This window comes from Hakea prostrata, chromosome 4 (assembly GCF_041222555.1).
Source record: "Hakea prostrata isolate BN-2017 chromosome 4, UWA_Hpros_2, whole genome shotgun sequence".
In the NCBI taxonomy this organism is placed as follows: Eukaryota; Viridiplantae; Streptophyta; class Magnoliopsida; order Proteales; family Proteaceae; genus Hakea; species Hakea prostrata.
Window position 1 is genome coordinate 20,610,619 of NC_142603.1, and position 24,824 is coordinate 20,635,442.

Here is a 24,824-nt window from a genome sequence, read left to right on the forward strand (position 1 = left end):
CTGCAAATAGGTGGTTACACTAATTAATGTGCCTAAATATTGGAAGTTCAAAGTGAGAAGACATCAAGATAATGATGTTGCCAATGTAGTTACAGAACCAATATAAAGGATTATATCATCCTTTTAATCTGAATGTACCATTGCTGATTGAATTCCTAAATTGATTGCAAAGAAGATGGGGCCTTTGATTGCTTAAAGCTCCACTTGTGTTGCTGAAGAAGCATTACTCGCACAAGATATCATTCCCAAGAATCTTCCATCTGAGCTCCAAAGCAAGTAAGCTCGACCACCCTTTGAAGGTTCAAAGGCAATCGTGGTAGCCACCACCCATGTCACATCATAATGATTCATATCTCATTCACCCGTGCTTCACATATATCCACATTAAGGATCAAGATAATGAAAGTAAGCATATTCATATTGTAGAGTGTGTGTGTGATAGGTGTGGGACCCACATGTTATAATATGAATACATGCAACATGTTAACATAATCTCACACTCATAACACAACATAAGCATAGCAAACATGGCATGATGGAAAGCAAAGTAGCCCCCCAGTCTAGCATCCAATTCCTCCTCTCCTTGAATCCAATTTGAACGTGATCCCAAAGTGGTATGGTGAACCTCAAAGGTCACCAACCTTCCCTAATTGTAGTGCACTCAATTCAATGATGATGAGAAAACATTACCTCCTTAATCCCCCTTTCAATTTAACGAAAATTTGCCTTTGGAAGCCTATATAAGATTGTTACAGCAAGTACCGCTATATTGATCGGTGGATACCCAGGAGAAATTCCACCCCATAATTTGGGGCTTCTTTTCCTCCAATTCTTAGTGAGACTTCCAATGAGTCTTCCCCACCCAGAGGGCCTTCTCTGCCTATTTACCTAATCAAAAGGGCATCAATTATAGTCTATTTATTGGGTCACATTTCCCCTAAATTTAGAATTGGAACCTAAATCCTATCCAATCCCTATAGATGCACCACCATTTTAACATCAGAATAACACATTAAGGCTATAGAACAAAGAACCATTAGCAAGGAGAACTAATTGCTTTCCCCATTCTCGTGCATGGGTGATTCCACCATTAATCCAATATATGGTCAAATTCAATAAAATGTATATGGATAGGTAAAGAAGTGTGGACGTCAGGCTTCTTCCTTTTCTTGCTTGACTTCTACCAACTAGTGTCCTGATAATAGCACGGATCAAACTAAAAAAAATAAAAAGAGAAAGACTCAAATCATCATTAATGGTTTGTCACTTTTGCCTTTAAATCTTTGGGTGTCTGCAGTATATACAACCTAACCATTCTTCCTGTTGCAGTCATATAGTTTTAGAAGAGGGACGTACCCGTCAACTATATATTCCTTGTCATTTGGACCATCTACAGAACTGCCAGATATTCTTACTGCTACAAGCTCTTCGGGTTCTATTCATGCATTTTTTCTTGGATTTATCCTAAATCAGAGGAGAGATCAAATGCCCTTCGTGAAGAAATGGCATTTATTTGACTGACCAGAAAACAAACACATTTAATTGGAAATTCCTTCCCAAATTATCATATTCTTTTTCAGTGCTAATACTCGTATGATTCTATTTTCTTTTGGACTAACCATTAAATATATTCCGTGGAAACAAATAAAGATCCATAAGATGTTATTTAGTTTTATACCATATGTTACCACCATGTAAGGGTTTTTTAAGATGCATGCCATATATCTATCATTTACTATAATGCCTCTAGGGTCTTCTATTTTTATTCCCAATAAAATGAAGCCTTCACATGCAGATAAAGGGCCCTAAACAACCCTAGAAACATAAGGACTATGTGGAAAATCCAACAAATTGTGGGAATTCTCAACATAAGCCAATTGGACATTTCTCTTTTAATTTCAATCCTATGGTCCACATCGGATAGCTCTTATTCTCTTGGTCAATATATTTTCAAGGGTAAGCCTTGGTGCAATGGTAAGATTGCTCCATTGTGACCAAAGTGGTCACAAATTCTAGTATGCATGTGAACTTAATGTTCTCTTTGACAAGTGTATTAATTACATTGGGTATTCTGGAGCAGTTATGCCACGATTCGCAGTATAGACAAAGTTGCCAGCACATCTGTGTCCCAAATTGCAACCTCTAAGTAAGTTCTCTTTTATGTCTCCTTGTCCTTGTTACTGATGAAAATGACCCAAGATTAGAGCCAGGGCTGTAGATCCTAGGAGTTGCCTATGATATGTATCTCTCAATATAGACTTGCTGACTTACATTTATGGATGTTGTTCTTAATTACTTGTTTAGTATTGAACTCTGCAATTTGGTTGGCATAGGACTTGGAGTTATACAACCTTTTTTGAAGCATATCGAGAACTAGACCTGTCCATATATCTACCCAATTTTGATTGCATTTAGTTTTTTAAAGGAGTGCTTTTGGTGCTTGGTGGTCTATGCAAACTTTTTATGTGGCTGATTTCTATGACTTTTTGCTTCTTTATCTCTAAAATACTTTGGAGTTGGCCCATAATTACATCTCTCGCCCATCATGCTCCAGGTCAGGCCCATTTTCGCATTTGAGAATTTGAACGGACCTCTTGACGTGTAAAATCGCATGTTTAATACCCAAAACTCCAAATATACGCTCAAGTCCTGAAAATTCATAAAATCTGCAAAAACAACATAAAACCCAAGGTAGCTCGACTCAGTGTATAAAATACATGTTTTACGCCCTAAGATTTCACACATAAATGTGTTCATCACATATTTCTTCCATGTCTCCAAGGCCAAAAAATATTTGTTGATATGATTCACTTCATAAGGGGTCATTGTTAAATCGGCAAGATTTTGATCGTGCGGTTTACAATGTTCCAATTTTTTCATGTCTGAACCACAGTTCAAGATATACCAATGAAAAGTTATTCAGTTGGTAATAAGAGGTCGTGAGTTCAATGCTCCTTGTGGTATTGTCCCAATCTCTTAATAATATATAGTTTCCAATCCTCGCTAACCCCCTTAAAAAAAAAAATGGAGAAAATAAAGAAGTCCACCTAGAATTTGTCTTTTTGTTTGAACTGAGGTTCACGTAAGTTACGTGAACCTCGACTACATCCTTAAAGAGAAAACTTTATAATTATTAAAGTATGTGATCAGGCTTTGCCCTTCCTAGTCTCTCTGCAACATGCTGACAATAACCTACTGGTTATTTTGGGAAACAAACCCTCACCCTGGACTGCAGTTTTTGTCTATGCACCGCCAACTTACTCTAAAAGGGCGATTGATAAGCATGCATTTACCATTATTTATTTGATTTAATTCCTCATACTTATTTAATTAAAGAGAGCTAATTGAGTATTTTTGTGTATTTTTCAGGAATAAGGAGATTTTGGATATTAGAGATAATATGGAGTAAAGTTGGCAAATATATTAGATATTGGTGGATTTTAAATCATGGCATTCAATCTTGCTGCTCAAGAAATCATGAAAAGTGAGATCTTAGCCAAATTGAAAATAGGTGAAGGTCTAAGGAAAAAATTGGTAATAAATCTGAAAATCCGGTAAACAGACCTACCTTCAGTATTTTGGGCATATCTCTCTCGTATGAGCTTGTATTTTCATGATTCAAGATGCTATGGAACGATATTGAAAATATCTACAACTTTCCAGTTTTGAGTTTTTCCAAATTCCTAAAGAATAAAGGTCAACTCGACGGGTAAAGAGAGGGGATTCATTGTGTACGGGAGACATAAAAGAGAAGCCAACCACATAAAAGAAGACGGTGAACGCGGCTCTCATCTCTCATTGCTGAAGAAGAAGACCACATCTCTCTCTCTCTCTCTCTCCCTCCCTATGTTTCATATTTATTTTTCTTATGAACTTTGTGATAATGAGTAGCCAGTTCCTTTTCTTTGGGATGTAGATGAACCATGCTTATTTCATTATTTTGATTGTTCTATCTCTTCTAGTTGATTGTGTTTGAGTCTAGCCAAAGATGTTCTATAGCTCAGCGAACTAAGCGTGCCAAGCTTCCGCAAAGGACGATAGTCTTGCGAAGATAGGGCATATCTAGGAAGACCATCCCTAATTTACTTTGAAGTGTAGAGTTATATCGGTTAGGGAAAAGCATTGGGGATTCGAAATCCCAAAGATCTTCACATATTCATAGTTTAAGTTTTTGCATTAATTAATAGATTTAGTTTAAATTTACTTTTGTTAAATTCAATCTTAGTAACTTAGCCTTTTAGTTCCCCATAGTTCGACCCCGTACTTTCTGCTTGCTAGATTAGTATAGGATTTTATTTTTGATTGGTTAGCGACACGATCAGCGATATTCTTGGAAAATCTGGGTAAGTACCTTGACTTGCTTGACATGCCTTTTTTCATAGCAGGTGACTTCAATGAGGTAATATCGCTTGATAACAAATTTGGGGGTACCTTCAAAAACACCCCCGCCCTGTCTTCCTTTTTAGAACTGGTTGACTCTCACTCCCTGTTGGAGGTCAAGGCCCCTGGATCCTACTACACATGGACAAATCAACAAAAGTCCCCCAACCTCATCAAGGAAAAACTGGACCACTTTTTCATCAGCCCTAACTGGATTGGCCTTTTTCCCTCTACACAGGTCCGAAGACTTCCGGCAACATGCTCCGATCATAACCCAATGCTTATCTCAATAAGGGACTACAAGTGGGTGGGGAAAAACTCTTCCACTACCAAATTGCTTGGCATTTTCATCCCAATTTAACAAAATTTAATTAGTTATACTTTGGATTTTAGAGGATTTTTAATTATGTGACATATTTTGGTAGTTTGATAGAGTAGACTTTATTGAAATTCTTAAATCTGGAAAAGATCATTCACAGTTGTAGTTTGGAACTCATGACTGTAGCTTTATGTTGCTTTTGTATTTATGCAACTAAAGTTTAGCAGATATAGTTAAATTAAATTTACCATTGGCAACTTTTAAACTATGTAAATTTTCCATATTTAAGTGGTTGGATTGGCCAAACGTTAATGAGATTCTTAGATATTTGGGGCTCTATCTTTCATTCACAAGGTTGTGGGTTCAAGTCTTCATAATTAAAGGCGTCACACAAATTTTGGGTTTAAGCAATTAGAGTTTGGCAAGTATGAAGAAATTTATTTTTTCCTTTAACATATTTTAATTATTTTAACTTATTAGGTAGTTTGAACGAGGGACTTGAATGAGATTCTTATAATCCTTTGCAGATTTTCTTGGTTGTTTGGGGTGGAAACGTTTCAAACACAAGTCCTAGATTTGAATCTAGGAATGCAGCTGCTCAGTAAATTTTGTTTGTATGCAATTTAAGTTCAGCCAATATAAATTTGCTTTGTCTTTAGTGATTTTTAATTATGTAAGTATTCGATAGTTTGACACAGGGGTGTAAATAGATAACCGAAATCCGCTTCCGAATTCGCATCCATATCCGTTTAAGGGTATCTAAATCCGTCCGATTACTAATAGAATGTGGATATGGTATACCCCTTTCTTATTAGCTATTATCCGTCCGATTAAAATTGGAAAAGGATATGACAAATTCTGAAATATCGTTGGTCCAAGTGCTAATATTTCACATTAATTATATCAATAAAATGAGCTACGGAATTGATTAACATCAAGACTTGTTTTGGTATTAGTAACCATATCAACATATTGAAATCTTCATAGATCCTCTAAAGTAGAATATAAATCAGATACCCTCTATTTCCTTTTGTTGCAAATCATCCCAACACAGTCCTTGACATATTTTACTGTAATTTTCTGCCTTTTGTGGTAAAAGATTTTTTTCCTAATGTAGTGATCATCTCAACTCATCTTGATCTTCTATGTCTCAAGTTCTCTATAAATTACAAGTGCTTTTTGTTTCTTTATACAATCAAATCATTTTGGTTATGTTTTAAAAAATTATTAGATTTTTAGAATGGCGAAGCTCTGCATGACCTTTTGCGTTATTGCTTTCCTTGTTATCTTCCCAGGTTTGTTTTTTATTCATTGATTTCCTATGAGTTTTTTTCATTGTATATGTTTCTCACTTCATAATTAATTAGAACTCTAATTTCTAATCCATATTAATGCTTGTAGTTGAGAAGATGGTGCCCAATGTAGAAGCGTCTGCAATCTGCACTGATTTCCTGGGAAATTGCCCTAGTGATTACAATCAAACTCAATGTGCAACAACTTGCCTGAAGAACCACAAAGATGGCCAGGGTTTCTGTGAACGAGATGATGCCTCTCCCTTAATCAAATGCAAATGCCTTTACCATTGTTGATTTTACAAATGTTGTTTACAAATGTAAACAACATTTCGTCAGTATATTAATGAATAAATAAAGGGTTTTATTGCAGCCCTCATTTTATTTGTTTTCTTGTTCTGGTTATTGTGTTTTAGATAGGGGTGTAAATGGATAATCGAAATTCACTTTCGAATTCACATCGCATCCGTTTAGGGTATCCGAATCCGTCCGATTACTAATAGGATGCGGATATGGTATACCCCTTTCTTACCGATTATTATCCATCCGATAAAATTATCCGATTAAGTTACTTATTTAAATTTATTTTTATTATTCTATAAATTTTTTACCTGTGATATGTGACTATTTTTTCAGATTTTCAACTAAATAGCTACCAAAGTTGTTAGATTCTTAAATTTCAAACCTAGCCCTCACAAATAAAATGGTAAAGATGTAAACAAGTAGTCGAAAACTTGTATTCAATCTGTATTCATGCCCATTTAGAAGAATCTACTTAAGAAAATAACTATTCGATTATCATCCGAATTCGACTGAATCCGTTCGAAAACCGATAGCTAGGATATTATCTGAATACATCCAAATATAATAGGATGGGGATATGGTATTACCACTATCTGATCCGAATCCGGTCCGTTTACACCCCTAGTTTGTAGAGCACAGCTTGATGATTTTTTATAATCACTCAATGGATATGCTTTAGTATTTGGGGTTAAGTGTAGGGTGTCAATTCAGAACTGAAAAATGTATGGTACGATTTCCAAAAATAATTTTTATTGTAGTAAAGTACAGTAATGGTTTTGGGTGTGGTACCGACAGTATAAACTAAAGTCATATGGTATAGTAACAGGTTCGTAGATGTAGATGCAAAATAGTATAATATGTTTCACTTTGAATATTAATTTGTTGTACCATATCCAAACCATAGCACATTATGTGCTTCAATCACTAAATTCCAGGTTTGAGTCCTCTAGTGGGTTAAAGGGTTCTTTTGTTTAAAGCATGATTTTCCATTTTCTTGGTGGCAACAATGTAAAATGGTGATGTTGTTTCTGTTTATTAAAACCACCCTATGCTTGGCAAGGATCCTTTCATACATTATGTCATATATCGAGCCAAATCTTTTCTAGCATCAAGGGGGACTCCTTCACTGATGCATTGATGCCTTGTTTAAAGTATGATTTTCTTTTTTCTTGGTGGCAGCAATTTGAAATATTTAGTTGGTGATGTTGTTTCTGTTTATTAAGTGCATAAATTTATGAAAACTCAATGGCCTTTTATTTTTCCTTTTGGTCAACCAAGCACTTTATATTAGACTCTCTAGAAAAATGTTTCTAGAGGACGTAAGAGAAGAGTTTAACACAAAAGGAGGTGAAAACAATCACCAAAATGTTAACAAAGCAAACAACCTTGCACCCTCTTGCTAAAAAATTTGCAAATAGGTTGTCACATTGATTAATATGCCTAAATACTAGAAGTTATTCAAAGTGAGAAGACAACAAAGATAATGGTCTCAGCAATGCTATTACAAAGACAATATTCCAAAGGATCATTGACTTGGCCATTGAAGGCCAATACAGCATCCTTGCAATCTGAATATTCCACAACTGATTGAATTCCTAAACTAATTGCTAAGAAGATGGAGTCTCTGATTATTTCAAGCTCCACTTGTGCTGCTGAAGAAGCATTACTTGCACAAGACTTCGCTCTCAAGAATCTTCCATTTGAGCTCCTAAGCAAGCAACCTTGACCACCCTTTGAGTAAATCTGGACCAATGATGCAAGTAAGCTCCTTTCATCCAAAAGCTCTGCTATACTCCCCTTCTCCCCATCTGAATTATAAAAGGCCATTTCGTCTTTTTAAGGAAAGCCCAACATATCTATATACAAATGGACATGATCTATATCACCCATCAAGCTATTAAATCAATTTACAGATGCTAAGTAGGGTATTCTACCAGAAAATACAAACTCATTTCGAGTTCTCCAAACCACCCAAGACATCAAACTCCACATAATATGAACTAAATTTATATCGCCCGAATGCTTGCACTAAGCCTCAGTGAAATCGAACCACTCCATAATAGTATCACTTGTGAAGAGATTCCAATATAGACACAAAGGTGATGATGCCCTTCAACACTGTTGGGCATGATGGCATTTGAATAATACATGAACTACTGTTTCTTTTGAAGACATGCACACAAGACATAATGGAGGGACAGAGCCTTGCCTATCAAAAAAAGATTTACTTGTAGCTATGGCATCATGTCCAGCCTTCCAAAGGAAGGATTTTACCTTGGGCAAAGTGTTAAAATTCTAAATTTTCCTCCAATAAGGGTGACTTGAAGTTGATGTTCCTTGACTAGCCTGTAAAGAAGAGAAAGTCAGCTCCATAGATTATGTTGATTTAACATTGAAACCCCCTTCTTTTGTGTCTCCAAACTCATTTATCTTGCATATCAACTGAAACTATAGGGATCTGTTGTATGGCTTGCATTTCTAGTGGGGGGAAAATAGAGATCTCAATAAAGAGTTGTCCCATCTAACAAGCTTATGGACCCAAGAAGGCCAACCTATGATACAAGGCCTTTACACTTGATGAGTTGGTAAATTTGGTATCCAGCTCATCAAAAATTTGGGTGTCAAATCCATTCTCTAATCTTTTGATCAACCCCTTCTTAAGCATATCCCTATTTATGCAAAGATTGCTCCAGCCCCAAGAAGCTCCTATTTGACATGAAGAGCTTAAAAAGTTTATCTTTGAAAATTACTTAATCTTTAATAAGGAGGCCTACAATGAATCTGGGTTGTGTTAGTCTCCAGGCTTGCTTTGCTGAAACGGTTTTGTTGAAATATGGAGGTCTTTAAATAGTCATTCTTTGCTTGCCTTGCATAACTTTTCCCGCCTCACATAATTTATCCCTCTTCTTTTCCCATTACCCCACTAAAATTTCCTAACCTACTTGGTTAAATTATCGAGGGAAGTTTACGTGATTATCTACTTTTAGATTTCCCTTTACAAAAGTAACCACTCAATGTTTTACTTAACAAAACTAACTAAAATTGTGTTTGCATTTCCAAAATTAACCAAAATAGTGAATTTTCATCCCTTTGGACATTTTTACCCCTAAATTTGACCATACAAATATGAGAGTGAAAATGTCCAAAGGGTATGAAAAATTAGTGAATTTTCCTTTTGGACAAAATAGTAATTTTCACTCTTCATTGTGGTTAGTTTTAGGGGTTAAAAATGTCCAAAAGGGTGAAAAATCACTATTTTGGTTAGTTTTATAAACCCAAACTCATTTTTAACTGATTTTGTTAAGTGAAACATTGAGTGGTTATTTTTGTAAAAGGAAACCTAAAAGCAACTAATCACGTAATTTTCTCAAGTGTCTATGACTTCTTTTTGCAAGAAATTTGACATGGTATAAGTATGTAGGGCCATAGCTACTGCCTTAATTAGGGCCTCCTTCCTAATTTCTCTTTCCACCTTGCTAATCTATTTTGCTTACTTTCATAATAGTAAGAAAATGTTGAGTTCTGGATCTACCAAAGGGAGAGGACAAGCCTAAATAAGCTCCATATGAAGATACTTTCTTAATATTAAGGGGGGAATACAGATACCTTCTTGCCTGAGGAGGGTTGCCTTTGCTAAATATAAGAGAGGATTTTGGGTGGTTTATATGTTGACGAGATGTTTGCATGTATTCCTAAAAGGTTTTAAGAATATGTGTGGCATTGCTAGAATTTGACGGGGATAGAGATCATGGAGTCATCTGCAAAAAAAGAGGTGATTTAGTTTAGGCCATGTTTTGGAAAATTTTAAACCTGGAGAGCGGGTAGAGGGGTGATTGGAAAAGATGGGTTGAAGAGAGAGACGGCACTATTAGGGCATTTAGCTTGGGGTATTTTGGTATTGCTCCTGGTTATAGATATATGGCCGTAAAATGGCTCAGATTATGCCTAAATCAAAATTGAATAAGTCTACCAATATAGGGTTACACAAATGGTAAGATCAACCCCTCTTAGTGGAGAGGTTGTGGGTTTTAACCTTGCGTTATATGTAATAGCCCTATCCCCAATATATAAGAGATAGTTAATTCCCCAAAAAATTAAAAAAATAATAATTAAAAAAAGAAGAAGAAAAAATTAAAAAAAAAAAAGAAAGAAAGAGAAAAAAGAAAAAGAAAGAAAGAAAGAAGAAGAGAGAAAGAAAATTGAGTAAATTATGACATAGATTCCAATTTGGGTGCTCTTGTTTGTAAAAGAACAAGATTTTGTTCATGTGGTTTATAAAATTCCAAAATTTTCATAAGTGCACAATAACCATAAGTTTTTTTTTTTTTTTTTTTTTTTTTTTTTTTTGTTTGTTGGAGAATTGTCTTGGGCTAATTTATGTGCACCTCGACTCAAGAAGGTAATTTTGTATAATTATGTAAATATACAAAAAGGCTTTGCCCTGGCCCAAAAGAAATCTAGACTCTTGACCTCATGCTAGGAAAAAATTATTTTAGAAGGTTGTCATTAGCCCTAAAAATTGTTGATGGGAAATCTCTGATTTGATGGTTAAGATCCATTCACACTATGAAATTGGTAGATTCACCCCAAATAAAAAGTCTATGACACAATACCAGCCCATTTAGGATCAATCCCAATCCAACCTATTTTAAGACTATTAGAAGATAAAATATGAGCAGCAAGAAAAACTTAAGAAGACAAAAAATTATGAATATTTTCTCACCTCACTAAAATTACAGTCTAAAACAAATTTCCACTGCTTTCCAAATTCCAAAAATCCAGCACCACAGAGAGACCAAACTTGGGTCTCTCTTAAGAGGAAGCCTTCTTGTTATAATTTTTTAAAATACAAAAGTTTCTTCGATTATCTGGCAACTAATTATAAAACCTACAACAATAGGATAGGATCACTCATGAATTTAGATATTTATCTCTAGCTAGGTGATAATCATGTAAAGAACAAGTATAGTGACCACAAACAGATAGTAGATCTTGGTCTAGTTTAAAGATTCAGTTTTAATAGGTAGGACGGGGTAGGGAAAATGATGACAAAGATGTTAACTTTCAGATAAAAGACAAAGACATTAAGATGGAAGAAACAAGACATGGATAAACTAGCCTACATGTAAGGAACCCAACAAAACAATAATGAAAAGAGTTTTAGGCAAGAGCTCATATATGCTAAATGGAAGACAATTGAGATGGCTATCTACTTGACCTAACAATTGCATACTATCCCATTAATTCTCCAGATTGACAACTTGAACCCAGTCTAATGGAAGGATCATTTGTGCTTCTTATGGTTATGGACCCAAGTCTTAAAAATAGGCCTTGGAACCCCGATATGCTGACAGAATTGATCGATCTCACCCCATCTCTCTCTTTGGAAAGTCCATCCAAGACTATTGGCGAATGCATACATCCATTGCTTTTGCTCTTGTGTGAATTTTGTCCTCTTCCTCTGTGGACGCAAATGCACCATCTCTGGATGATGTGGTTGATGTTGTGGCTGCTCTATCACCATGGGAGCTCGACATGGATTCTCTTCAATTTCATCACCTTTCACATCTACAAGATCTATCTCTTTGTGGAAGCCCACATGGCACTTACATGCCACACAATTGAATCCACTATCAGTTGGCTCGAAGTTCAGATCGAAGCCATGGCCTCCAAGCTTTGTTGCATGATTTCTCTTGCAGGAACCATGCACAAACTCATGCTTGGAGTTCACCATGTTTTTTCTAATTGTCGAAATATCTAAAGCTGCTCTGCTCTATCCTATATAATAGTGGTCTTGGCGTAACAGGTGCTGTAGTAAATACTTTATTTGGAAGTCTAATAAATATAATAAATATAATTAACTATACATGGATTATAGGGATTTAAAATTATGTAAAAAATTCCATATTTAGGTAGTTTGACGGAGTAGACTTTAATAAAATTCTTAAGTTCACCAAAAGATCGTTCACACAGTCATGATTTTGAATCTCATGAATGAAGCATTATGTTGTTTTTGTGTGTATGCAATTAAAGTTTGGCAGATTTTATTGAATTCAATTTACCCTCAACAATTTTCAACTATGTAAATTTTACATATTTAGGTAGTACGATTTTCAAAACGTAAATGAAATTCTTAAATATTTTGGACTCTGTGATTGATTCACAAGGTTGTGGGGTTAAATTCTTTCTAAGTAAAGGTATTACCCAAATTTTGGGTGTAAGCAATTAAAGTTTGGCAGATATAAAGAAATTTATTTTCGCCTTATATACTTTTTAATTATTTTAACTTTTCCATAATTAGGTAGTTTGAATGAGGGACTTGAATGAGATTCTTATAATCTTTTGCAGATTTTCTTGGTTGTTCAGGGTGAAAGGTTTCAAACGCAAGGTCCTATATTTGAATCCTTAGGAGTGAAGCCATTCAATAAATTTTTCTTGAATGCAATTTAAATTTAATTAATATAAATTTACTTTGCCTTTAGCGATTTTTTATTATGTTTGGGTAATTTTATAGGGAACACTTCAATGATTTTTATACTCGATCAATTGGTTTGCTTTATTATTTGGGGTTCAGTCTAAGGGTGTGAATTTGGCACAAAAACAGTACGGTAGGTCATAGTATCTAAAAATAGTTTTTATTGTTGTATGGTACGGAAATGGTTTTGGGTCTGGTGCTAATGATATAAATTTAAGCCATATTGCATAAAACCACTTTGTATACTACTCGTATACCATTTGTTTCTATACCATTTGTATAATACTCGTATGCCACACCCCTACAGTACCATTGTGGTGCAACAACATGTTTGTAGATGTAGATGCAAAATGGTATGGTACAGTTTTTTTTTAGATATTACTTTTCCATACTATATCGAAACCATTATACATTATCAAAAACTATTGCTTGTGTTGGTGTAATTTCTTCTTAGATTTACTATGTCAGGGTCTACAGTTGACCTAAGGGAATGAATAATTTTGAGGTTGTTGTAGATTCTATCCGCTCTTGTGCATCGAGGACTTTGATGCCTTTTGAGAGATGGCAACTCAAACTCATGGGATTCCGTCCTGGAGAACCTGTACCATCACTACACTAAGGCTACAGAAGAAAGAGAACAACAAAACCTACTCTATGATAACTAAGATAAATATGATAAGTGTAAATTGTTATTGATCTGTGTTCTGTGTTCTTCACAATTAGTTTATACTGCTATTTATTGAGGAAGGGGATAACCAACTCTTAAAACTGCCTACAACTACCCCTGTGATAATCTTGCATCATTTATAAAAAAGAAAATTCAAAATTCAAACCCAAACCATAGATAACTACCATATCTAAATCTGGCTTTCAGCCTACTTTGGACAAGTTTGTTCTCGTCCTAGGCTAGAGTTGATTTAGTCCAATTTTCTGGTCTAATTCATTGCAGAACCATATTTATTGTAACCAATAATTTTGTGGACTAACAACTTGATGCCCTCAGTTATGTGCTTCAATCACTAGGTCCCAGGTTTGAGTCCCCATAGTGGGTTAAAGGGTTCTCTTGTTTAAAGTATTATTTTTCTTTTTTCCTTTTAGTAGCAATGTGAAATGGTTTAGCTAATGGTGTTGCTTTTGTTCGTTAAGTGCATAAAATCCTGAAAATCCAGTGGTCTTTTTTTTTGGGTCATCAAGAACTTTATATCAAACTCTCCACGGAAATATTTCTAGAGGACATAAGATGAAGAGTTTAACACAAAAGTAGGTGGAGAGACAATCACCAAAATCTAGACAAAGCAAACAACCTAGCACCTCTTACTAAGTAATCTACAAAGAGGTGGTTACACTAATTAATGTGCCTAAATATTGGAAGTTCAAAGTGAGAAGACATCAAGATAATGGTGTTACAAATGTAGTTATAGAACCAGTATAAAGGATTACATCATCCTTTTAATATGAATGTACCACTGCTGATTGAATTCCTAAATTGATTACTAAGAAGATGAAGCATTTGATTGTTTAAAGCTCCACTTGTGTTGCTGAAGAAGCATTACTCGCACAAGATTTCATTCCCAAGAATCTTCCATCTCAGCTCAAAAGCAAGTAAGCTCGACCACCCTTTGAAGGTTCAAAGGCAATCATGGTAGCCACCACCCACGTCACATCATAATGATTCATATCCCATTCACCCGTGCTTCACATATATCCACATTAAGGACCAAGATAATGAAAGTAAGCATATTTATATTGTAGAGTGTGTGTGTGATAGGTGTGGGACCCACATGTTATAATATGAATACATGCAACATGTTAACATAGTCTCACACTCATAACACAACATAAGCATAGCCTACATGGCATGATGGAAAGCAAAGTGGCACCCTAAGTCTAGCATCCAATTCCTCCTTTGCTTGTTGATTTGTTAATCCAATTCGAATGTGATCCCAAAGTGGTATGGTGAACCGCAAAGCTCACCAACCTTCCCTAATTGTAGTGCACTCAATTCAATGATGATGAGAAAACTTTACCTCCTTAAATCCCCTTTTCAATTTAACCAAAATTTGACTTTGAAAACCTATATAAGGTCGTTACAGCAACTACCGCTATATTGATCAGTGGATACCTCGAAGAAATTCCACCCCAGAATTTGGGGCTTCTTTTCCTCCAATTCTAGTGAGACTTCCAATGAGTCTTCCCCACCCAAAGGGCCTTCTTCTGCCTATTTACCTTATCAAAAGGGCCTCAATTATAGTCTATTTATTGGGTCACATTTTCCCTAAATTTGGAATTGGAACCTAAATCCTATCCAATCCCTATAGATGCACCACCATTTTAACATCAAAATTACACACTAAGGCTATAGAACAAAGAACCATTAACAAGGAGAACTAACTTGCTTTCCCCATTCTCATGCATGGGTGATTCCACCATTAATCCAATATATGGTCAAATTCAATAAAATTTATATGGATAGGTAAAGAAGAGGGAGATTCACCTTGCTATGGTGCTTAATTTATAGGTGAGATGAGCAGTTTTTAGCCTTCAAACAGAGCTTGGTAGCCCTAGGTCTTGAGCTCCTCTACTTCTTCTCCCCTTAGAACCTCTTAATATGATTCTCACGAAATGAAGTCTCTAACTCACATTAGGGTTGCAAACAAGGTTTGTGACAAAGACTTGCTTTATCCCAATGAGGACAAATGTGATATCTTATGCATTGTCTGACTCAGGTAAAGATAGGGGTTGGATTTACTCTTGTCACATAAAGTAACGCCTTAGAAAATGATTAGCATGACTATGTCGTAGAATTTTGGGAGCATAGATGACTCTGAAATGGCCGAATAATAGCTTAAAAGTATAGAAAAACTAGAAAAAGCTAAGAGGGCGGCCCGAGTGGATGGACATTTTACAAGGGTTTAAATGTGAGAGATTACACTAGGTCAAAGATGGATTAGGATCCTCTAGTCCCACTACCCCCGTACCCCAAAAACCTCTTCTCACAGCCCACCTAACATAGACCACCCTGGTCCACCTATTTTAGGTGGGTTGGTTGTGAGAATGAAATTTGGGAGCACAGGGATTGGGGGGGGGGGGTTAGAGGATCTGGACTCTGTCAAAATCTGTTAAAGTTTCACCTATAACAAGAAAACTTTAAAAAAAATGGGGTGAAAGAAACTTAGGAAGGGCTCCTCGACCTCCAAAAGGTATGTCTCAAATAAGGTAGGGGGCCTGTTTACCAAAAATAAGGGAGGAGGCCTTTGGATGGTTGAAACGTGGTTGAGATCAAAATCTCAACCACTCACTGCATCTCTTTTCACTTAAGTAGTTTAAAGCAATGAGTGGTCAAGATTTCGACCATGTTTCGAACATCCAATGGCCACAAGACTGAAGCAAAATCAAGAGGCTTTTTACCAAAAAGGGGGGCAATTTATACCAAAACTTGTGGGTCCCACAACAACATGGAGGACAATGCCATTCTCCTATATTGCAATGCATCTCTGACCATTGATGACCCGAAAGGAATTGTGGCTCATAGGAGGAATCGGGAGTTGGTTGTCACAAGATCCCAGCCTATTCTAATGGATGACACTGTGGTTGGTGAAGGGTTGCAAATCTTGAATGGGTTAAAGTGGGCCCTGGAATCCTAGATTATGATCCTGCACATTTGGTCTAACAAAATAACTCTAAATGGGCTTTTACATGACATAAAGACTTAGTTGGCCCACTTTAGCCCATCCAAAACATAGAATTGTTGTCGGTAATGTTAAATAATTTGGGTTTAGAAGTTATCTAACCCATAAACCTTGAGCATTGCATGTTTGTCTACTCAACAAGAGCCCATTAATGATGCGAGTGAGAGGCACATTACTGTCCACAATGGCATGTGGGAACCATTCCCATTATTGTTTATCACTATAAAAGAGCTTAGATTGGATTGTAAGCAACTAATTAAAAGACAACAACAATATGATAAAACCATTTGAATTTTTTTTTTTTTAATATTCTTATTTCTAGATGATAATCATTTAAAAAACAAGTATGGTTACCATACACAAAGAGTAGATCATGATCTAGTTTAAAGGTTGTGTTTTATTAGATTCTTATGGTTGTGGATCCAAGCCTTAAAAATAGTCAGACACCCCAAAATGTTGACAAAAATGATCTATCTCACAAAGTCTCTTTCTTTGGAACCTCCACCTGGGACTTGTTGCTTTTGCTACCTCAAACTTTGCACAAATGTATTCTAACCTTGAAGGAGAACTGGAAGCTATCTTAGATGGAATTCTTCTTGCTTCAGAGTGTGACTTCTTCCAAATCCTAGTGGAGTCTAATTTGTCTAGCTGTGGTGGAGGTTCTCTCAGTGCCTCAAACTCTCTACTTCTGGCCCCTTTAGTTGACGAGATCCTAGGCATTTCAACTTGTCAGTTAAAGTACTCTTCAACTATACCCTAGGCACCTTAATGTTGTTGTTGATGCTTAGGCCCTACAAGGCTTGATTTTGTGCTCCAGGCTTTTCTGGCTGTGATGTCTCCTTGGCTTCTTGATCTTGCGGGAAGGAGGGCTTGTTCCCCTTTGCCCCCTTTTTAATTAGTGGAATAAAATCTCATTCTATCCAAAAAGAAAAAAAAAAAAAAACCAAGACTTGTTACAAAGTATACATCCACTGCTTTTGCTCGAGTGTACATCTTGTCCTGGGCCTTCTCGGTTGACGCATCTGCTCAATCATCAGGTGTGTGGCTGCTATTGTGGGTGCTATCACCATGACAGTGCCATGACAGTGCCCAGTTAGGCCTGAGAATCTGCCATGTGGAGTATACCGATCCAATGGCTAAGATTAAATTCTTCTACCTAAGGTAAAAGATCCTAGTAGGACTCAAACCAAACCCAAACCCATGTTGGGGTTTCTTTCTTCCCTTTTCTTTCAAACCGATTTTAGATCTTTGTCCTCCTCAATCAAACTACTAAGAGTAAAAGTTGATTTGAACAAAGCTATTGACTCTTGTTGTTTTCTTCACTTAAATAAGGTGACTAAATAAAACCCAAATCCCAAAATGATTTGTTTCACTTCAATCGACAATCAATCCACTAAACAAATGCAAGAATGGATCGGTAAACCCTTGTGTCTTGAGACAACACAAGTTGGTTGTCCAAGCAAAACCAATAGATAATGGCAGGTCAGTTTGGTGGTAGCTGGAATCCTCTAATTACACCGTTTTTTTCCTTTTAACCTTAAAAGAGTTTACATATTAAAATTGGTGATTTTTTTTTTCACAATTTGATTGGTTTTTGATACGGGAGTTTCCTACCCGACTGCCATAAGCCCGAGTTGGGGCTTAAAATGCCACTTGGTCGGGACATCTACTGACCTTCTAAATCAAGGTGTTACATATGTTGAACCTATATGGCAACCATACTCAAAAGGGAAGGTCAACTCATTAGCCAATTGAGCGGGACCAGCGACAAGGAAGCATAATCTCAGGAGAAACAACAGCCCTTGTCGGATAAACCTGCCAAACACAAAAAATGTAATACTTACAGTATAAAAGTAGGGACACACCCCTATGGTAAGCATCCAATACATTATGAACATAATCTTGTGTAGCTTTGGCACGGGATCTTAACCTGTTCACTGCCTAACTAAGCCATCGGAGGCGGCTGCCTGGCACACAATCTAGTCTGCGTCTAACCTTTCTTGCAGGAACTCATCATCCCGAGAATGAGAGGAGGCTTAGTCGGGAGTAGCGATATAACTGTGACGCATCAGTTTGGCGCCGTCTTTGGGAAAGACAATCTTCAAATCATGGCAAGATGAGGAGCTAACAATGGGCACGTTCGGCAGGAAACTGCCGGCGAGAACCCAAACTTAGATGATCAAACACAACAGGACGATGGAGCCGAACGCTCAACCCGAGTGGAACAAGATCCTCCTGAGGATAACCAGGTCCTTGAAAATCCAAACGGGGAAGGTACGTCCAAAGGCCCCTAGGGGCATGCTACTACAGCAGATGTAGATGAACTCCGGAAGAGAATGCTCAAGATGTAGGGGGTGCTACGGGGTTTGGTCCATCAGATCGGAGTCGAGTAGTGACCAAGACGAAACACCCAGACGGGAAGGTTACTGAGAGCCTTCTAGAATGCCAAAAGATCTCGACCGAGAGGAAGGATCCCGAGAGGAGGACAAGCCGAGGGTCAGAGATACATCCATACTGGTCCTGACCATCGTCAAAGAACACCAAACGGGACAAGAATCAGCACCCTAGACAGTATCTTGGTACTTTCTAAGACTGGATCTTTACCTCAAAGAAGCCGTCGGGAGGAGATAGAGCAACACGGAGAAAGTCATCCTCAAGCAACCCGATCGAGGATGTCGGTTGCCAGAACGCAATCTAGAAGAGAAGACACTGCTGAATCTGATGGGAATGGAGCGAGGTAGAACCACCTTCGAAGGAGGATGGCGAAGGTCGAGCGCAAATTGGATGATCGGGATCATGATGAAGATCTCGACGTGGTTGATCGGGAACCTTTCTCAGATGAAATCATGAATATGCCTCTTCCTCAAAATTTCATCATGCCAACTTTCACCTCGTTCGAAGGAAAGACAAACCTGAAAGAACATGTTAGTTACTTCAAGTCGGTAATGACTATCCTTGGACGAGAAGATGAATCGCTCTGCAGAACCTTCCCGGCCTTGCTGAAAGGACCAGCCATTAAGTGGTTCAGCAGCCTGCAGCCAGGATCCATTCACAACTTCACGGAACTTGCCCGGAAGTTCATAGCCCGATTCAGAAGTGCAATCGGGAGCAAGAAAACATTTGATAGCTTATTCGCTATAAGGAAGGGATGAAGCAAGTCCATTCGGGATTTCTTGAAGCGTTTTCACGAAGTAGCCATTGAGATCGAGGATCTTGATGACCAAGTTGCATATAGTGCACTTTGGAGTGGCATTACCCACCAGAGACTTTTGGAAGTCCTTTTGACAGACAAACCCAAGACATACAGACCTCTGTTGAGTAAATGCAAGAAGCAAGCTAGCGTTTATAAAGTAATAAACGCTCGGGTAAAAGCTGATCAAGATCAAAGGCCCAATCGAGAGACCGAAAAGAATTCCTCGAACGATCGGAATCAAGGATCAAAGAATAGATGGAAGCGTGACCAAAGACGGGAAAGCTATACCCCCCTCAATGCCAAGCCATCGAAAATTCTGATGAATATTTGGGACAAGAAGTCCTTAAAGTGGCCCAGGAAACTACATTCTCTTCTAGAAAGATCGGGATATGACAAAATATTGTCACTTCCATAAAGATTATGGACATCACATGGACAATTGTTGAATCCTCAAATCGGAGATTGAGAAATTGATCCAAGAAGGCAAACTTGGCTAGTATGTTCGAAGATCTGGAAAGCCTCGGGAAAGGTCACTCGAGCCAAGGAAAAAGGCCCGATCGTCCAGTCCGAAAGAAGTCACCAAAAAGGCTGACAAAGGAAAAGAGAAGGAGGATCGAGAGGAGACACTAGTCTATGTTATAATGGGTGGCCCGACCGTGGAGTCAATAAAGAAGGCAAAACAAAAAGCACGATTCGTGGGAGCTGTACACTTGCCAAAAAAGAGGCAAAATCCAGCGTGCCTGGAACCCATAACATTCACGGATGATGATTTGAGAGGGATTGTGGTGCCTCACGACGATGCGATCATCATTAAAGTAAAGATCACTAATCGGGAGGTTCACCAGGTTCTGGTTGATACGGGCTCATCGGTTGATCTGTTGTCTTATGAGGCGTTCAAAAGACTTAAGATAGTGCGATGACTTACTCCCCATCCACAATGCCTCTTTATGGCTTTGCAGGATCTTCAATGATAGCAGAAGGAACAATCCACTTGGATCTAAAGATCGGGACGTCACCTTGGGACACACTTGTACGGGTCAACTTCATGGTTGTAAAAGACCTATTTGCGTATAATGTAATTCTGGGATGACCGACCCTCTCATAAAATTGCTCTCCTTCTTTACATCATGATATTTATGCAATTACAATAGCATGTTTATAATATTATTTACATAATTGGAATTGATGAGTTAATATTGTGAATGTGATTTGGACTATGATGTGAATGTGAATGAGATATGTATGGAATCATGATGTGATGTGAATGCCTAGGTTGTAGTTGTGGAATGGGGAATGCCCTTTTGGCGTTTCTGTCTTTGGATACCAGTGGAGGTGGTATAGGATGCTTTCCTATGGTGCCCCTTGACTCTTTCCCTGACTATTGGTTGACATACCTAGGATTGGTCTAGCAGTATTTGGCTAGGAATGCCCTGTTATATCAGACCATATTTGGAAGGGAAATGGGACAGAGTGACCCGTGGTAGCAATGGGGGTTTGTGGGCGCTCAAGACCGGTAACCAACCCGTGATAGGACATGAATCACATTGTGGGGGGCATTCATTGGTAGGGTTGCATGTAGTGGACTTGGGCTCATGGGCGCTCAAGACCGGTGTGAAATCAGTGAGAGGACATGAGAGCTTCCCGTTTGCTATTTGTGGATGACCAATAGGGTTAATGAATCTGTAGTCTGAGTTGGTTGTAGCCATAGGATATGCTGACTCTAGTGAGAAGGATACAGGAAAGGATCCCGAGAGGGGAGGAATGGAAGTATCTAACTCTAAGTTGATATAACTAAGAAGATGAATTGCATTGGGCTAAAATTATCCCTGTACACGCGCCACTACTTAGACCAAATGGTGATGTGAGAGAGTGTTGACCTAAACCCAAGCCAAGGTTGCCCGAGAAGGTTTGAGGACCCATTGCCAACCGGAGAACCCAAGATACCGAGATGGTTGAGGGAGAGTGATTTGAGACCCTACCCATGGGAGTATGGTGCTATGACTTAAAGCATGTCTACCAATAGAGACTAGCATACATACATAAAATTAGAAGCATACTTGCATATATTGTTTCATATCATTGCATCTATGTTGCCTTGCTTGTGCTTGAAGATGCTTATTGTGATTGGATGTACTTGCTAAGTTCTTTTGAGCTTACCCTTCACGAGACTTGTTTTTAGATTACTTTGCAGGTCCGGAAGAGAACCTGTGCCACAGTACAGAGGACTTTTCCTTATATGGTACAGTTCCGGAAGTCCCTAGACAAGATTATGACTAGTGGGGCAGCCAACACTCAGATTTGGACTGCATTGATGGCTCCTATTGACGGCAGCCGGCATCGTCTTGTTCGCCGATGGGATCGTGAGCTAAATGCTGACCTAAAGCTACAAGAGCACAACCCAAAGGTGAAGAAGATGAAGATCAGAGAAGAAGAAGAGCTGATGGAAGATGTTGATTAGATTTCTCTTGTTTCTTCTAGACTTTTCCTTTTATTTGTATTAGCTTAGTTTTGCTCTAGTTTTCGATCTACCTTCCACCTATATTGTGGGGTATATTTTCGTTATACTTTACAGTTGTCTTTTGATTTGGTATCATGTTATCCACACTCTGATATTCTTTTGTGATCCTTCTGAGATCCTTTCTTGATTTTGTTTATTAAATTACTTGAATACTATGGTTTGTTCTTGCTTTTGATTATGTTGTTGTGCTAAATGGATATGATCGTTCCTAAACTTGATTTTTGGGGCTGTGGATCACACCTCCAGGTATTCCAAATAGGGTACCGGCTGGAGGGATGTGACAAGCTAATGTGCTAGCGAGGATTAGACTTGCCTTCAAAAGGAATGAACGTTGGCATAATGAAATTGGGGGGAAAAGGTGTGCTCTCATGACTTCTTCTGAAAAGGGCTCTCTATCGACCACATCATAGTCATCATCTTTGTCCCGATTGTCAAGCTTCATCTCCAAGTTTTCCAATCTCCTTCCGAGACCATTTGCATCTTGATGTCCTTCTTGTGGAGATCGAATGCTTCCAAGATCTGAATAGTGGGAGGAAGGCAAGTGTGAGGATCGTGTTTGGCTGGTTGACACTCTCGGGTTACCCGACCTTATGTCCCTCCTTCCTTGGCTTTTGTCCTTTTTTTCACAAACTATTTCTCATCTGGGAGTCTCGATTGCCTCACCCCGGACAAACGATTGAATACACTTCCCCAAGTTTGATTCCTGGGCAGGTGGTCCTTCAATATGAACTCCTTGATTTCTTTCTCCAACGCACTCATTTGATTGCCTGGGCTTCCTTCAAATTTTCCCTTCTCGAACCTCATTCTCTAGACGTTGTCTAGCCCGAGTATGCCGAGTGACTTCACACGTTCTTCCTTCTTGAGTATTTCGAGCGGGTCTTGGTGGCACCCCGACTTGATGAATTAAGCCTCGAACAACTCCTTGGAGTTCCAACATTTTTTGTTGCACTTCTCTTTGCATATTTTGTAAATCGGTCACTGTTGCTGTGATCAAGGGTTGGTTCGAACCTCCTTCTCCAAATGGAGTTGGTATGGTTCTTGAAGGAACCTCTGGAATCCCCACTTGACCTTGCTCTTGACTTTGATTTTGTTGATTAGGAGAAAGGGGAACCTGCTCTTGAACACCTTGATCGCGCCCGTTCTCCATCTCCCTTTTTCTTCCTTGAGTAGTGCCTTGATCGGAATTCAAAATAGCATGGTTGGTGGTGCGTCTCACCATGACTCTCCATAACGTTTCCCACAGACGGCACCAATTTGTTGCGTCTAGACCTTATTCACGTCAGTCAGGTAGTTGGACGACCTCTTGAAGGCTTCTCCAACGTGATATGAGTAGGTGTGATGCCTGCACTCACAAAGGAAATTAGAGCTGCCCAACCGGGTGTTGGTTGGGGGACCACCTCTAACGCCCAAGTTAGTCTTGGCAACAATAAAAGGCTCTGAGAGGTTCTCAAAGCATAGAGAATGATAGTGAGTAAAGTCTCATACCTTGCCCATCTTAGGATGGAGGTTATATAGTGGTTACCTAGGGGCAATCCTCCGTCGATTTCGCCCATTGAGTAGAAGAGTAGGACGAGTTGCCTTAGGAAGCACGTACCTTTTCTTAGTGGGGCTAATGGAGCCGGTACTCCATCATCTACTTCCCCAAATTTTGGAGTGGGTATGATGGGTGGTTATCTCTAACTAACCCTTTTGATTTGGTCGTCTTCAACGTTCCCCTTCGGACTTAGCATTGGGGGTTCTTTCATTGTCCGATCCTATTCCGAGTGAATCTCGAGGGGATCCTTCAGGGAAAGGCTCTCCAGCTCCTCGACGGGGTGTTTGTGGTTCTTCAACTCCCTGAGGGGGTGTAAAGAATTCTTCCCAAAAGGTTCTCCAACTCTCTGAGGGAGTGTAATGGATTCTTCCCAAAGGGTTCTTCAACTTCCCAAGGGGGTGTAAAGCATTCTTCCCAAAGGGTTCTTCAACTCCCCGAGGGGGTGTAAAGGATTCTTCCCAAAGGGTTCTCCAACTCCCCGAGGGGGTGTAATGGATTTTTTCCCTAAGGGTTCTTCAACTCCCCGAGGGGGTGTAAAGGATTCTTCCCAAAGGATTCTCCAACTCCCCGAGGGGGTGTAAAGGATTCTTCCCAGAGGGTTCTCCAACTCCCCGAGGGGGTGTGTGTGGTTCTTCATGAGGGGCTCTTGGGTTGCCTACCCTCCACAACCAAAAGTCTTATAGAGTTTGGATTACATGAAATACTGGATAAGAGTTTGAGATTACATAAAATATTGACCACGGTTTTTTAAGAATTACCATCAACTTCAAACAATGCTTTCGATAAGGTAGAGAGTCCTTGTCACTTTCATGTGCATCTTCAAATAAGATAGAGTCCTTGTATTACAAGTCTTGTAGAATTTTGGTTTACTTGAAGTACTAGATAAGAGTTTGAGATTACATAAAATATTAACCTAGATTCTATAAGAATTATGATCAGTATTGAGTATCATCTACATACTTGAAAATTAGTATGAGTAAATCCTAAGGTTTGCATGATCATTACTTTGTATATAGGCAGTTTGTTGACCCACATATTTTTTTGGGGAACATAGTGATCATCATCAATTCTTGACAAAAAGGGTTATATGTATAACTAGTGTAATTGTGTATAAATAAAAT

The 24,824-nt window shown here is 38.3% G+C and overlaps 1 protein-coding gene across 1 annotated transcript; it reads right to left on the reverse strand.

Annotated features, from left to right (window-relative positions):
- Positions 1 to 11,578: 11,578 nt before the first annotated feature.
- Positions 11,579 to 12,028, reverse strand: LOC149018417 (zinc-finger homeodomain protein 2-like). Its single transcript, XM_089153887.1, has one exon. The coding sequence runs from the start codon at positions 12,026 to 12,028 to the stop codon at positions 11,579 to 11,581; it is 450 nt and encodes a 149-aa protein (XP_089010013.1).
- Between the last annotated feature and the right edge of the window lie 12,796 nt (positions 12,029 to 24,824).

Coding starts and splice junctions, on each gene's coding strand:
- LOC149018417 (XM_089153887.1), bottom strand. CDS start 12,028: ATGGTGAACTCCAAGCATGAGTTTGTGCATGGTTCCTGCAAGAGAAAT.